Source organism: Ascidiella aspersa, chromosome 6 (genome assembly GCF_963924565.1).
Source record: "Ascidiella aspersa chromosome 6, kaAscAspe10.2, whole genome shotgun sequence".
Classification (NCBI taxonomy): domain Eukaryota; kingdom Metazoa; phylum Chordata; class Ascidiacea; order Phlebobranchia; family Ascidiidae; genus Ascidiella; species Ascidiella aspersa.
Window position 1 is genome coordinate 9,135,603 of NC_139452.1, and position 14,445 is coordinate 9,150,047.

At 42.6% G+C, this 14,445-nt stretch overlaps 1 protein-coding gene across 2 annotated transcripts in view; it reads left to right on the plus strand.

The window, feature by feature from the left end:
• The first annotated feature begins 1,229 nt into the window (after nucleotides 1-1,229).
• LOC146139554 (protein dead ringer homolog) overlaps nucleotides 1,230-14,445 on the plus strand; it is a 31,692-nt gene continuing 18,476 nt past the window's right edge. Inside the window, exons 1-4 of one of the 2 annotated variants that reach the window (XM_083391798.1) lie at nucleotides 1,230-1,398; nucleotides 6,869-7,429; nucleotides 7,786-7,908; nucleotides 9,251-9,436. In XM_083391798.1, the coding sequence (XP_083247924.1) occupies nucleotides 1,375-1,398; nucleotides 6,869-7,429; nucleotides 7,786-7,908; nucleotides 9,251-9,436 (894 nt within the window). In that variant the 5' untranslated portion in view covers nucleotides 1,230-1,374. The remainder of the gene's footprint in view (nucleotides 1,399-6,868; nucleotides 7,430-7,785; nucleotides 7,909-9,250; nucleotides 9,437-14,445) is intronic. The other variant, XM_083391799.1, reaches the window with a different exon arrangement.

The following is a 14,445-nucleotide window of genomic DNA, read 5'->3' on the forward strand; positions in this document are numbered from 1 at the left end:
AAGGACGTCGGCAAAACACCGAAATCAGGAAATTAACAGTTGTCACTCGGCTATGGGAATTGAAGCGCGCTTGTGTATCTGCTTGGGACTGTGTCGAAAGAGCAGCGACGCAAGACCCCGAAATGTAACCGCCCCTTCACAGCCGCCAATGTAGGGGCACTTGACACCCCACTCGTCCAATTTGATCTCGACTTGAGTATCTTCTACGGTGGCCCATGGCTAAGAAGCAAACTTCTTTAGCGCGAGTTTAGCGTCAGAAACCAGGATTTCGCATAACAACCTATAAACCAGAAAAAAGGTGTTTCTGCGACTTTCAGAGCGTACCAGGGCATTCTGTTTCTTTTGCAAGTGTTTTTTCTTTCGAATTTGGAGAAAAAGGCGGTAGGGTATGGTTCTATGGGAAGAGCCCGGCAATATACCTTTGCGGCCAAATTGCGATTTCGCGGCGGTCGTCGGTGCAGAATGCAATCTGCCGCGGCGCGCCGATGGCTATCGAAGTCGGACGGCTGAGAAAAAGCCGTTTCTCATCTCCGCGTCTTAATCTCGCCTGTTTAGACTGGCGTCGGGCCGAAACGGCCAGAGATCGAGCTGGCGATAAAATTTTGATATCCGAACATTGATTAAGGCTGCTGTGAAGCGGCGAGCAGTTATGCGCTTCGAATAATGAGAACACGCTCGTGTACTAGCCAGCCATTAAGGCGTATTCGCCAAGGGCCATACTGCCAGTTGTGCAAAGCCGTAACATATAGAGGCGGCGCGATTTAATGTAGATTTACCCGATTAAGAGCGTATACGGGCGCAACAGTTCTTTATCGCTATGCGCTTGGCGACTTTTAATGCGCGCCCGTTGCGGCGTTCTTGTATGCTGCTGACCAACAACGCAGGCGAGGGCAAAACAAAATGGCTCGCTTTCACTCTCTTCGCTTTGATTGTCTCGTAGACGCAGTGGGACGCGTTGAGTCGGTTTATTTGTTATTTAAGATTAAATTAAGGCATGTTTGTCCGTGTTATCTAATGATAGATTACAAAATGGCGCATATACACAGTATTTTTTAAGACAGTTTCGTTTAGATGTGATACTTTCTACTGCGAAAGGGTCATTTATCTGGATTTGCAAAGCAGTAGATTTAAAACAGTATAGCTAATAAACATAAAGATATATAGCAGTATGTTTCGCTTCTCAAAAAAACATTACATTGAATTTACGCCCTCTTTTGCAGTTATTTCAGTGACGTAGCCTGTTTTTCCTTGAATTTTCTCACTGTTATGAGACACTGACCCGGTCGTGCTTTAGCGAAGAAAAACAGCATCTGTTTGTGACGTCACAACCGACCTTTTGTTTTCTGAAGTTTTGAACCAAACGGAACAGGAAAGATGATGGTCGGAAACTTAACACAGGTAAAACATTTTACTAAATGCCCTCCATATGCTTACACACCCATGTTCTAAGAGTGAATTTAATTCAACTAATTATCATTTCTTGACTTTTATTTTTTTTAATCTAAATTGAAATTTATATAGAAACAATGGTTTTCAAATATGGTATGGAAAATTGCAATTTAGGAAATTCAGGAAAAACACAAAAAAAAATTAAGGACACAAATAGTATTATTTTGTTGTTACACCTGTTTATAACGTGGTTGCAATACGAATATAATTATCAAGGCTTTAGAAAATCGACATTTTTGTGTTTAATGTGAACAAATGAGAAAATCTTAATGAAAAAATAATATTTATTCTCGGATTAGAGTTTGGTTTATTGATTTAAGCTAAATCACGAACGCTACATAAATAGCAACTGAAAATAGGGTTAAAGTGTGTTTCTCTTAAACCGAGCGAGCTTATCCTTCACACATCTTCTTAAAACATGATGAACGATGAATAAATGAGTGGAGACTACACTGTTGAATTTTTAAACAACAAATGAATAAAATAGTAGCATCACTTTTCTTGGGTAATTATGTGGCATACATACAACATGTGATTAATATGTACTGGACCTTGGTATTGCAAATGGTGGACGAAAAGCGTTTTTTTGTTATTTTACAAATGTAGAAAAAAGTTAATACCATACATTGCCATTCTTCCACTTTTAGTCTAATTTGGAAGCAATCATCTACACACGGTATTTGGGGATAAATGCTGGAAGCTAATTGCGCCCTAAATTAACTGCTTAAAATGTGCCAGGCATATGTTATATCGCCTAGAAAACAGATTATTTTGGGGACCGCGCAAATCTGTTCGGTAACTGTTGTAGAAAATATATACACGTTATTTGGGGATAAATGATGGAAGCTAATTGCGCCCTAAATTAACTGCTTAAAATGTGCCAGGCATATGTTATATCGCCTAGAAAACAGATTATTTGGGGGACCGCGCAAATCAGTTCGGTAACTGTTGTAGAAAATATATATACGTTGTTTGGGGATAAATGATGGACGCGAATTGCGCCCTAAATTAGCGTACGATGCAGGTAAAATTACAAATCTGGCACGGTCGACACGTGGTCGCCTAGAATTAATCGCGATTCCGCGTCACAATGGGAGCGCGGTCGGCGAACAATGGCATCTCGAATGTCGGGCGCGGGCAGATGTCCCGCGAATCACAGGTGACGGAATAATCGCGACGCGAAAACAATAATAATAATAATTCGGGGGGACGGGGTCGCTGCTGGCTTGTGTATTTGATTGGCGCGATTAGATGTGTTATTCCAGCGGATTTGTTTAAATTTTCGCGCGGCGCCGTCGGATTTACGCGATTAGCGCGCCGCCCGGATTATTTATTCTTTCTTTTTCGTGTTGTTTTGCGCGCGCGTAATTCGCGAATTAGAGAAACCGGGCCGTTTAGAACTCGATTTAATTCCCCCTCTAAAACTGGGGATTTAATCGGGCCGCCCTGTGGTTTTAACGTGCCCGACCGCTCGGGATTAATCGAAAGTTCTTTGTCGGTGGCACTTTGGTTAATTGAAGGTGGCTGAATCGATTGCAAGTTGTGTTTGAGACCAGATGGCTGAAAATGCGGTAAAGTATAAATGCCTAAAGCTGGGTGAATTTTTGGGGCGATTCAGTATTTAAGAGCATACATCCATTCCCGTTATCGGCCGTGTAACTGGCATATTTACTTAACCCACTGGTACCACAGCGAAGTGCCACTACAAACAGACCTTGGGGTACGCAATGTCTTTTTTATGATAAGTTCTTTGTTTTTAAATTGAAACCAAAATAAATAGCTTATTCAATTGAAACAAATGCACTAATCTTAATATACTTTACCAGGGTTTTTTTTAGGGGCACTTTTACTTTTTATATTACATTTTCAACATGAAACCGTGGTTGACCAAACATGGAATTCAGCTATACAAAATTAAAAAGTTTGGAAACCACCTGATTAGCCCACCATTGCTAAAATAAGGAACGCATTGTGTTTTAATTCTACGATACATAGCAAATAGTGTTAAATTTGAAATCCTCCCCCAATGCACTAAAACAGCAGCCTTTATCGTCGCCCATATTTCATGTAGTGGCCTTATCGGGCCACGGGAAACCCGAGCTTACAGTTTCAAGAAGCTTTGAGCTTGTTGCATGATGACGCTAATTGTCGCCGCGCGTCGAACAATCGCCATTGTGACGTGTGACAAGCGCGCATCGCGTCGCATCAGAACGAAGTCGGCCGGCTAGTTAATGGAAGCGATTATCACCGCAATGAGAAGTGGTGCATAAATCGAGCGTGATGTCAATTGGCGAATGCATCCAAGTGCGTGTGTGTGTGTTAGCGTTTGTGTGTGTGCATGTGTACACCGACAATAGCAAGAGTTCTAGGCTTGACGTCACTAGACTCTTGCAACCGTCTGGACTCGGTCAAGATAATCGAATTTAGAATGGCCGCATATCGCAGCGACATTAAGGGCTCGATATTAAGTAGAGTGTGATGGCTGTTGCATACGGCCCTGCTTTGGCGAGATTGCGGAAGGCCTGATATATATTAGCGCTCTACTACTGATTATGTCACAGTGACGTAACAAAGCAGTCGCGATAATGGGGATTTCACTTGTCAGTTGTCTATTGGTTGATGTTAACTGAAAACTTGAAAACACCGATCAACGATAACCCTAGCGGGAAACACACAAAGTGGTGGTTAAGAACCCAACTGCTAAGACTGCTCTTATAACTCTTGTGTACCTCAGCGATCTTTATTCAACTTTTCAATACAAAATGAAATCTATCGTTGACGATGCGTTTACTGCATGGCTTTTATAACCTAATTTGCATTCAGCATACGAAATATTACATAAGGTTACCGACTAAGATTAATAACCAAAATAAGTGGCCATCGAGCGGTTGTTTGACCAACTTGAACCTTGTGTTGTTTAAGCCGGCACAAAAGCTTTCAGCCAAGTTTTCAAACCCTCATCGCTAAATAGCGTGTTTCAAGCCATGCATGTATTCACTGCTGTACAGCAGTCCGTCGAAAGGTTTGGGTTAGAGTGGGTTATTCGATATCGGGGCCACACAGCACGACGCCATTTTCCATAATGGGGCAAAGAGAAAGTGGGGCCAGCTCTCTCACCCAGGCCACAGCCCCAACAGTGGGGCCCTTTGCCCCAGCACAGAAACGACTGTGAAAATGGCTGCTGTTGTTCGCGAAATTGATTCGAAACGCAAATGTCAAGTTTCATTTTTCATTTGACTTTAGATTGCCAAAACAAATGGAGGTTTCGAATTCGCGATCAACCCTTCTTTTATTTCGCTGGGCTCGCGAAATGGGTGAAATAATTCGCTGATTTTAGAGATTTGGTTACTCAAAATACCACTGGTTACTCGAAATAGCAAATATATTGCCAAAATATAAAACTGCGATGCCTTGTTTTATTAAAAAAATATTCTTTGCAGTATACAAATTAGGGTGTGGGGATAGCTGCGTAAAAAATTGTTTGCAATGTGCGCCAGTTTTGCAAGCTAGGACGCTAAGGATTTAGAAGTTTGTTTTGGAAAAATCTAATTTCATTATATTGAAGAAACAGGTTTGACCTTTTAATACACAGTTTTAATCGCGCAGTGTACGGCAATCAAATCAGGAAATAAAAAGAAAAACACTCAAACTAACGTAAACATTCAAATCCCGTCCGATACCCGCCCCGCGCGATTTCCTCTGGCGAAATCACGTCACTATCGTCCTGTAAGGTCACAATTAATTAACGCGCGATCATATCGGCGACGTGTATTCGTCGAGATGCGCCTTCTAACGTTCTCCAGTCGATTCGCCACCCAATTCCACGTCACTGCGATTTTATTGCTGCAGACAATTTCGACGCCCCGGCCGTTTATGGACATGTTTATTGCCGACCGACTTCCACACCTTTCCTATGCGAGAATTTGGACGATTCGATTTAAGTACAAATCTGACCATGTAAGCTTCGGCGAACCGTGGATGAACATTTCTTTGGCGTTTGTTCAATTCGGGTGTACTTTATTTTTGATTTGCTGCCACACCAAGCGTCATGTTACTTAAGTTTTACCCGGGGTGTTTGTTTCGGTATATAACATATCTAAATATTCCTCAACACAAGTTTGAAACTTAAAATCATAGCCAGTTCGAATACACAGGTTTAAAAATATAATTCATAATTTCCATTGGGTTTATTGTCTTCATTTATTTTAAAAAGGCATGGTGAAACACTTAAAGAATATTAAGTTTGCTCCGTACCTTTCTTTGTATTATATTGCATTATATTCGTGCTGGGCCAATGTGAAAAAGACACACAAATAAGGCAATACGTTTACATAACATATTTAATTACCAAGGTGTTTAGACTATGCTTCTGCAATAATATGCCTTGGCGTAATTCATATTCAAACACATTAAGCTGCCTTTCAGTGATCAAGTTAACCTTAACGTTGTGGTAAACTTCCTAATTACAGCAACACATATATATGCTCATTTGCATGACTTTACTTTTTTAACAGTTGCAAATTTGCCTGGCCACTATACGGCAGGTTGCATTCCGCCAAGACGCCCCTTTATGCGTTTTTAGTGCGTTTAAATGACCAAATTCGATTACAGAAGTCTCCTGTGTCCACCCATGTTTTACTTCAAGTAGAAACAAAACGCGGAGTCCTTATCCGAAAGCCTTATTACGCGAATTAGTTTCTCGCATCGAGGGAGATCTTCCACCGCGATACGAATTTGATGTCGCGCCGCTCAATAAACTTGCTCGTTCTCTTAACCCGAAAACTGCCGCCTATACTTGCCGTCGTTCCAGGAAGCCGAGACCGCATTTAATAAACAGTTTTGATATCTCGATCTGGGCGCTGCACGCGAACAAGATTTTGTAAAGGTCGCTCAGGCCAGCTTCCGATTAAGGCTTCGGCGGCAAGCGGTCATCTTAATTCCCGCGGCTTGCGGCCCGCGGCGTACCACTAGAATGTTATATGCTGCCGGCTTGTAGCCGAATTTTTGCTGGATGCTTTTCGACTGTCTGTGCAAAGATTAACTGCTTAGAATAAATGGAGTGAAAGCGATACATGGCATCTGGGTATTCTTACCTTGTCTTGGATCAGTTTAAGCCAGTGATTTGCAATATTTTATGGCTTGCGGCACCCCTTTAAAAATAATAAATAGATTGCGGAACCTCGGTTCAATTTTTGTAAAGTTTCAACTGAATACCCGTACCTGAACAATATTTTCTATCCATTTAATTCGGCTAGCAGGGAAATGACCAATAACTTGAAATCGCATAAATTGAGTAGACAAGTGGTGTGAACACCTCAGAACACTACGCCAAATTCTCAGAACCGCCGTTGGCTTCTTTCCACATTCGCAATACTTCGAACAACTTACCAAGACCTCAACCTCACTATTTCTTTTCCAGGCCAAGTCGGACATCGGAATGGGAGGCAGCCTTGGTGCTCCCGGTGCCGTCGGCGCGGCTAACATGAAACTCGAGGCAGTGATGGAAAACCTGCAGCGGCAGCACCAGCAGCGCCTTCTCGAGCACCAACGCAAGTCGTCGCCCGATGACGTCATCATGGGCGTCGGCGGCGTGGGCAGTGACGTCAGATGCACCCAGGACGACTTCAGCGACGGCTCAGAGCGTCGCCGCTCCTACTCGGAGTCGCCCAAGGGTGCCATGGCCGACGACTCGGGCGATGATGAGCGACATGACGACAGCGTGACGTCACCGATGGGCATGCTCAAAGAGGACGATGACGTAAGCTCGGGGGGAAACGAACACCCCCATCACCACATGGGCGAGCGACCCTCGGCGCTTATGGTTCAACAAGTGGCGTTTGCCGCCGCTCTGGCGCAGAGGTCGTCGCCGGAGGGCGCTGGAGTGCACGGGTCACTGAGCTCTTTGGTGCCGCAAGCGATGCTTCAGTACGGACAGTTCCAAAACAGCATCCAGAACATGGACCCCTCACAATTGCCCCAGGTAGTTATACTCCACACTAACTAGATTTTACTTTTAAAATAAACCTTAAAAAACGTATTTTCTTGATAGGGATGGTCATTAGCTCGTTTTTCAGGTGTTAATCGGAAAATATTTTCTTATCACACTATACTTGACCTTTACAGAACAATTTATCAATTTGCTAGCATAATGTGTTTTCAAACATTTCAGCTCATGTGCTTCATGTATACCGTATAGCCGAAAGTTTTAACACATATCTTAACACATCGGCGATTTCCCAAATCCTATTAAACCGTATTTCAAGGTAAATTAACCTAATGTAAATCTGCCAACTTGCGCGATCGATATTACTACCTATTCCTGGTTATTTCCTGCAGGGCTTTCGCGAGCTAGCCCTTTTCCAGCAGCAGCAAATGGCACAACGAATGGCAGCCGAAGCTCACAAGAGGATTCAGGAGCAGCAGCAACAACAGCACCAGCAGAATCACCAACAGCAAGCGGTGCGGTTTCACCCGTTGTTTTAATTAAAACTATTTGCACTACAGTAATTTTATGACACATTAAACTTGCGTAACAACTGTAATGTTTTGGATAAAATAATAAGTGACAACTATAGTAGAAGTATGCATAGAGGATTTTTGTCTGTGGTTTTGTTCTTTGTTTGAAAAACAAAAATACATTTTAATTATTCCAGCTTTGACAATTTAAGACTATAGGTTGCTTATTCCAATCGCTTAATAAACGTTGCAGATGTCATCGCCATAAAACGATTAAAAATAGACTGTTGGAAAAACATATTATTCAACTGTGTGTTTTAAACTACTTAGCTTTAACTGCAATTAAAATTTCGGTGTTATTTAAAAAAAAATAAGAAAAAAAAAATAAGACTAATTCAAACTATGTTCGATTATGGGTAAAATGCATATATTTATGTTTTTGTAGTATTTAATTCGGCTTAAACTGAATATATGTAAAAAGGCTGGTTAAAATAGTTTTATTTTAATTCAATTGAGTAAATCTTATAATCCAACCAACAAAATGACTGGCTGCTTTTCATTGTTTATCCAACTCATGCGGCAATCTGGCAAATTCATCGGCGTATTAATTTCTCACAACTAAATTTGACACTCGACACACACGAATTTGCCAAATAGAAATCGGCAGATACGATCTCGGCGCGGCGGGATAATCTTCAAAAGCAGTTATTGGCAAATAAAACGCCAGATGTTATCAGCCACTAGGAAGTATATGGTCGCTCAGCAAAGCGCGGGTTGCGTTTTAATTTCGCGAGTGAAGCCTGATAAAATATTAACGGCGCTGTAATTATAATTTGTGAAAGTGTTAAATCAATTTATCTGTGCGGGTGCAAGTAAAATACTTAACATTCGCTTGGCATCGGTTACTTTGATATTACAGTTCCACCATTTTTCGCGAACTTTCGATGACATTAAACTTCGCCCTAAACCAGTGATTCTTGAACTTTATGGCTTGCGGCACCCCTCAAAAATAATAGTTAGCTTTCCGGCACTCCGACTGGAATTTCGTTGGTTGGGTGTTTTAATGATATGTCACTGTAAATAGAATTAAACAACACAATCAACTTAAAAATGTAGGCAAATATCATTTAATATATTCGTATTTAATAAATATATAGTTAAACAAATAGTTGTATCACGATGCTTACCAATTGAGCAAAAATCAGATTCTTAAAAATTATCAAATACCTATGGACTCCCTTGAGGCATTAAAAATGGCACACCAGGGCGCCGCGGCACCCCGGTTGAGAACCACTGTTCTAAACATATATGTTTTTGTTACGTCAACAATTTTTTAACCTCACAGCAGACCCACCAGGCCCCAGCGTTGCACAACCCTGCGCCCGGCCCCCACCACCCTCAGTCCGAGCACTCGTCGGCCAATTCGTCGATGACGTCAAGCGTGACGTCACAGCCCAAGGGGGGCAGCAACGGCGGATCGAGCGCTGGCTCCAACCAGCAGGAGTGGACTTACGAAGAGCAGTTTAAACAGGTTTGTGAATTATTTTAACATGTAAATGTGGTTCTTGAATAAAAAGTGTTACGTTTAAAGAACTATTATGGGTCATCTAGGCCGCTGGAACTGTTGAAAGACACTTGGGGTTAAAATAGTTATACACAAAATTGTCATTCTTAGCTATTATACTGCTTGGAATCAATTAAGATGCCTGTAATTTGCTAATAGGGAACTACAAAAGAATAAGAGAAAACACAGTCATACAACGATCGAAACAATGTTATGCTACAATCGAAACATTCCATTGATCACATTAGGCAAAAATCGTATATTGTATATTTAACACTAAATGAAAACCATGTATGTTCCTGAAATTCAAAAATAGGAGACACTTAAAATTAAGAACCCCAGCAATGCCTTTGTTTATGTCACAAGCCAAACGATATGCAGCGTTCACGACTTTCTCCCGTCGCTATCGCTAGCAACCAGCAACAAGCCGCATCCTCGGCTGTAGAGGACTTGTAAAAATAGCCTTCCTACAAGCGTCGTGCCGATAAGGACAAGCAGACACTATCTGGACGCAAAGCAGGCAAGCGCGATTGCAATACATATCGAGCAATCGTATTCGATTTGACACGCGCCATTTCCACTTAAACAGCGGCCTGTCCAAAATGTGGCCTGTCACGTAAAGTTGCTGTTTAACGAGTGGAATTAAAACACAGCAATTGCAATTAGGTGCTGAGGCATGAAAATTTGGTTGCGCATGCCGCGACAAGTCTCGCGACCGCGAAGTGAGTTTTAAAAATCAGGTTTAACAACTGCGTGTGGCTTTCTATTTGACTCAGGATAACCACCAAGATAACAAAGAAGCTAAAATAATCCCTGTTTGACAGAAGTGATATTTAGCAGTAGAGTTTGTGTTTTTCAAAAACTTATTCTTTTTTTTCTTAACAGTTTATGTTTTAAAATTTTAAAGTTTTTGGTTAACAAATACTGGCCAGTAATTTACATTTTTACTCTTCATAGTTGAATCTAATCATATGTTTTACTGTTTCGCTCGGCCTGGCAAGTCGTATTTAAAAACAACTTTTGGGGTCCATTTGTTGTTACGCTAAAAGGGGTTTCGATCACTTGCGATTGCTGATTGAAGCGCCCCCAAATCGCCCCCACCCCCACCTTCTAACCTCAAAAGAGAATCTGACTTAAATTAATTGCCCGGCTGCGAAATTATTCGGCGAATGTCTGCCCCAGGGGGGTGGGGGTGGTTCGACCTCGATTTGGAGCCACTTCAGACGCGGCGCCGGGGGTACCTTGGGTTGTTCTATGGGGACACAGACACCCTTTTCACCCCCATCCAAGGGGGGGGGGTGTTTCTTCATCCATCGAGAGTTGCAATGAGGCGTTACGAATAGATAAGAACCTCGCAGGGGATTAGTCCGCTGTGCCCATTGTTTTATCCCTGCTCGTCGTTTGGGAGATGAAAGCTCCTGATATCAAGCCCAGATTAAATTAGGCGCTCGCTTAAATCAACTCTCGACTGTGTTTTTTGGCCGCAATCCGCATTTTATTTTGACTCCTGTGAAGTGGCCGCTTCTTCGCATTGCTCGGGTGATTAATCACCGATTTTTTCGTGTGCATTCTGTGGATTATAAGCTGCATTTGAAACTTGCATGACCTACACGTAACTCTATACGCAATAAACCACACCTTAATTCCCATTAAATCAACCACGAAAACAAGCTATTGCATTAGCAGCCCTACATTTTTTATAATCGATTTTTTAGCGGCCTGTATTATTTTGCGCACTCTGTCACTTCGCAATGGGCTTTCTATTTGCGACCTTGTTGCGGTTTAAACGAGCTTCGGTCAAACTGCGGCGGCGAAATCGTTTGAAATCAGCCGTGGAGCATCGAAATGCGATTTGCCGGCCGGCAAGCGTGCTTTAATTGTTGCGCATTGGCTTATAATTGCGAGGGTCCCGTTGGGACCGAATTGCCGATATTGTTTTTATTTGCTGTTTCGCCTCCGAAACACGCGCTTTCGTCCTCGGCGCATATCAAGCTGTCCTTTATCGCGAATGCACAATCAAATCTCGTCAAATCTAAACGACAGGGCAATAACCCGGACGGAGCCACTAGAATCTGGCGGATTCCGCTCGAATGTGAACAGCAATCGATTTCGACTATTTTTTTGCTCCATTTTGTCTTTTTACGCTCTGCTACAGACGCGAATGTTGCATTTGTGTTGAAATTCTTTTTCTTTTGAGTTGTTATGATCTACCGATTCTATTCGTTACATCAGACATTTGCTGACCAAAAAAATTAAATTGACTTAAAAAACATTATGAAACATTATGAAAACGAGTTAATAGTCGGAATGTGTAAGTTGTTTCACCCAATTAGTTTGCAGAATCGAAGATTCAACCAAACGATTCATCCAAGATTTAACCACTTATGTTATGCGAGTATAAGTAAAACTGGGCACCCAATTCTTGGTAGTATAAATCTATTCGATAAAACGCGAGAGATGTGCAATTTTCAAACACATGACTCGTCAGAAGAACTCCAAACGATCTTCTTTTTTCCCTGTGTGCAAGTGCATATGGTTTCAACAAAACCGACGTGAATACGGCGAGAGTTGCAACTTAAAAAATGGAGACGCCTGTCGGAGTTATGCAGTTAGGTGCGGGCACGGACAACCGCCGACTCGAAACCATAGCTCACTTCTAACCGGAGTCCATTACTGCCTCGCCAAGCAGGGCACGTGCGACGTGGGGGGGGCATCGTACCCTCGAGTTGCGCAATTCTTGATTTTCAGCGCAACCCCGCGTAAACATTACGTCACCCCCCCGTTATAGTTACACGTTCTCGAATTTGCGGCGTCCGAAAAGCGGATTAAACCTATAGGGAGAGTGTCAGCATGGCCCCCCTCCGGTAAAATACCAACGACGGTCCCTGGACCCTCCGTTCAACTTCCTCTCGATCCAGTGTACATAAACTATACGCGGCGAGATAAGGGATCGACTCTATAGCGAGGAGTCCCCCCCACCCCCTTTGCTAAACCCCAAGCCCCCCTAAGGTTCTCCATAAACAAGAAAGCAGGATTAGCAAAACACGGCGGCCACGGTTCGCCGCTCGAGGGGTCAAGTTCCAGCGCTACCCAGCATCCCGGGGGTTGCGCGACTCCCACAGATCGAGTTACTCTGATGCCTTCGTCGGACACTTTCGGCCGCTCTCTCTTTCATTTAGCTCCCTTCGAGCAGATCTTACCCCAAGGGGGAGGGGGGTGGGTGGATGCTGTTGAAAGGGTTAAAAATGAACATACGCTCGACACAGGCGTAGCGTAGGGCGCGTATATGCTATTCGAGAGCGCATCCCGGCCGTTTAGTCATGGGAGACTGGCGCAGGAAATGTTTGTTTTACGAAGTTGCGCGCCACTTTAAAAAGACGAACCGGGCTATATGAAGGGTACCCGGCCTTTACGGGATGCCGTCGTTGTTCTCGTCTATTTTTCAGCAAAATGCAACACCCGCATATTTGCACTTCCACTTGTTTGTTCCCGTGTATAGCTTTCGCCGACGGTCGCTCACCAGTCCGGCCCTTTTTTGTCTTTTGATTTATTTTAGTTTATGCGCCAGAAACTCGAGCTCAAACATCCTTCAAATATTTCGTCAGGTTTTAGTCCATTTCGCAGTGTTTCCGATAAACATATGTGCTTAGCGTTGAGCTCATACTGTTTTTTGTTAGGAAAAGGCTCGTTAAAACTTAAAAGTATATACAAACCAATATCACAAATTCTTGCAATGCTCCAAAAGATTGCGTTAACTATTAAAGTTTGTTTGATAAAGTTGTGGTTCGTTTAATTCAACAAAACTACATGTCAACGAGTTAATATATACTGTAATCCTCGTAAAGATGCTGTATAACACCAACGTCAACAACTCACGAAATAGCACCTTATCGACATTACACCCCACGTTCTCCCAAATGTAAGCGCGCTGTCTGTCGGATTCGGTCAGTCTTACGTTTGGTTTCCTATCTCCCTGCCAAAAAGAAAATTAATTTTCGGTGTCTTATCATCGACCCTCACCCCTCACCCTTCAACCCCCGGTTCATTTGCTTTAAACCGCCCCAGATCCCGGATTCGCGTTCGTTTAAAGTCCTCAAGTCGGCATTCCTTGTTATAAGGCGGCATTAAGTTCAATCTGTCTTCGCTACCCCTTACCCCCGCACCCCTCAAAAAACGAGCGAGAATTAATCTTTACCCACTGCCCCCTACCGTTGGCTCCACGCCAAGCGCCCCTTGTCGTCCCGGCTACGGGTCACTTGCCAAATGGACATCTTATTTACCCAATATCACACGCCCGAATCGTAACGCAAAGCCCCCCTTGTACTGTTCGCGTTGCCCGCTTTGGTACACTGCTTTTTTCGTGTTGGCTAATTTGTGCCGCTTTTTGAAAAGCTGCCGAACACAAAACTTATATTTGCTTGCCTGGAACTTTTTGCTTGCGCCCAATATGTCATCAGTTCGCTTGATCTCTTGGTTTTTACGTCACACGCGTCTATTTAAAGACATGTTGAGGCGTTTCTTATCTTGTTGCCGTATTTGTTTTTCCTTGGTAAATAACTTTTCGATTCAAAAAATTCAATCAAACGAGAGCAAATAATATGAAAACGGATAAATTTATTTTAAAGTATTTAACAAGTCGCACAGTAAAAGTACGCACTACGCACGTATGATATTTGATTCACTTTTATGAGAATCATTTCAAATCGGCTTTTAATTATTACATATCGACGTGGCTTTTGGTTTAAACGGCAGCAACAACTACAAATGTTGTGGTTGGTTTGCTGCCCGTCCAGATTTTCTGGGGATAAATTTAAAAATATTGTAGTATTGTTCGTGTCGGTCTTTTTAGAACAACCTTTGTTTCTGGCGTTTTCTTGATTTCTCCACCTGCCATAAGACCCATTTAATTTGCAGCTGCGTTGTGTATTTGGGTGAAAGGTAAAGCTTCAATAAATCGATAGACTATCTACAATAGG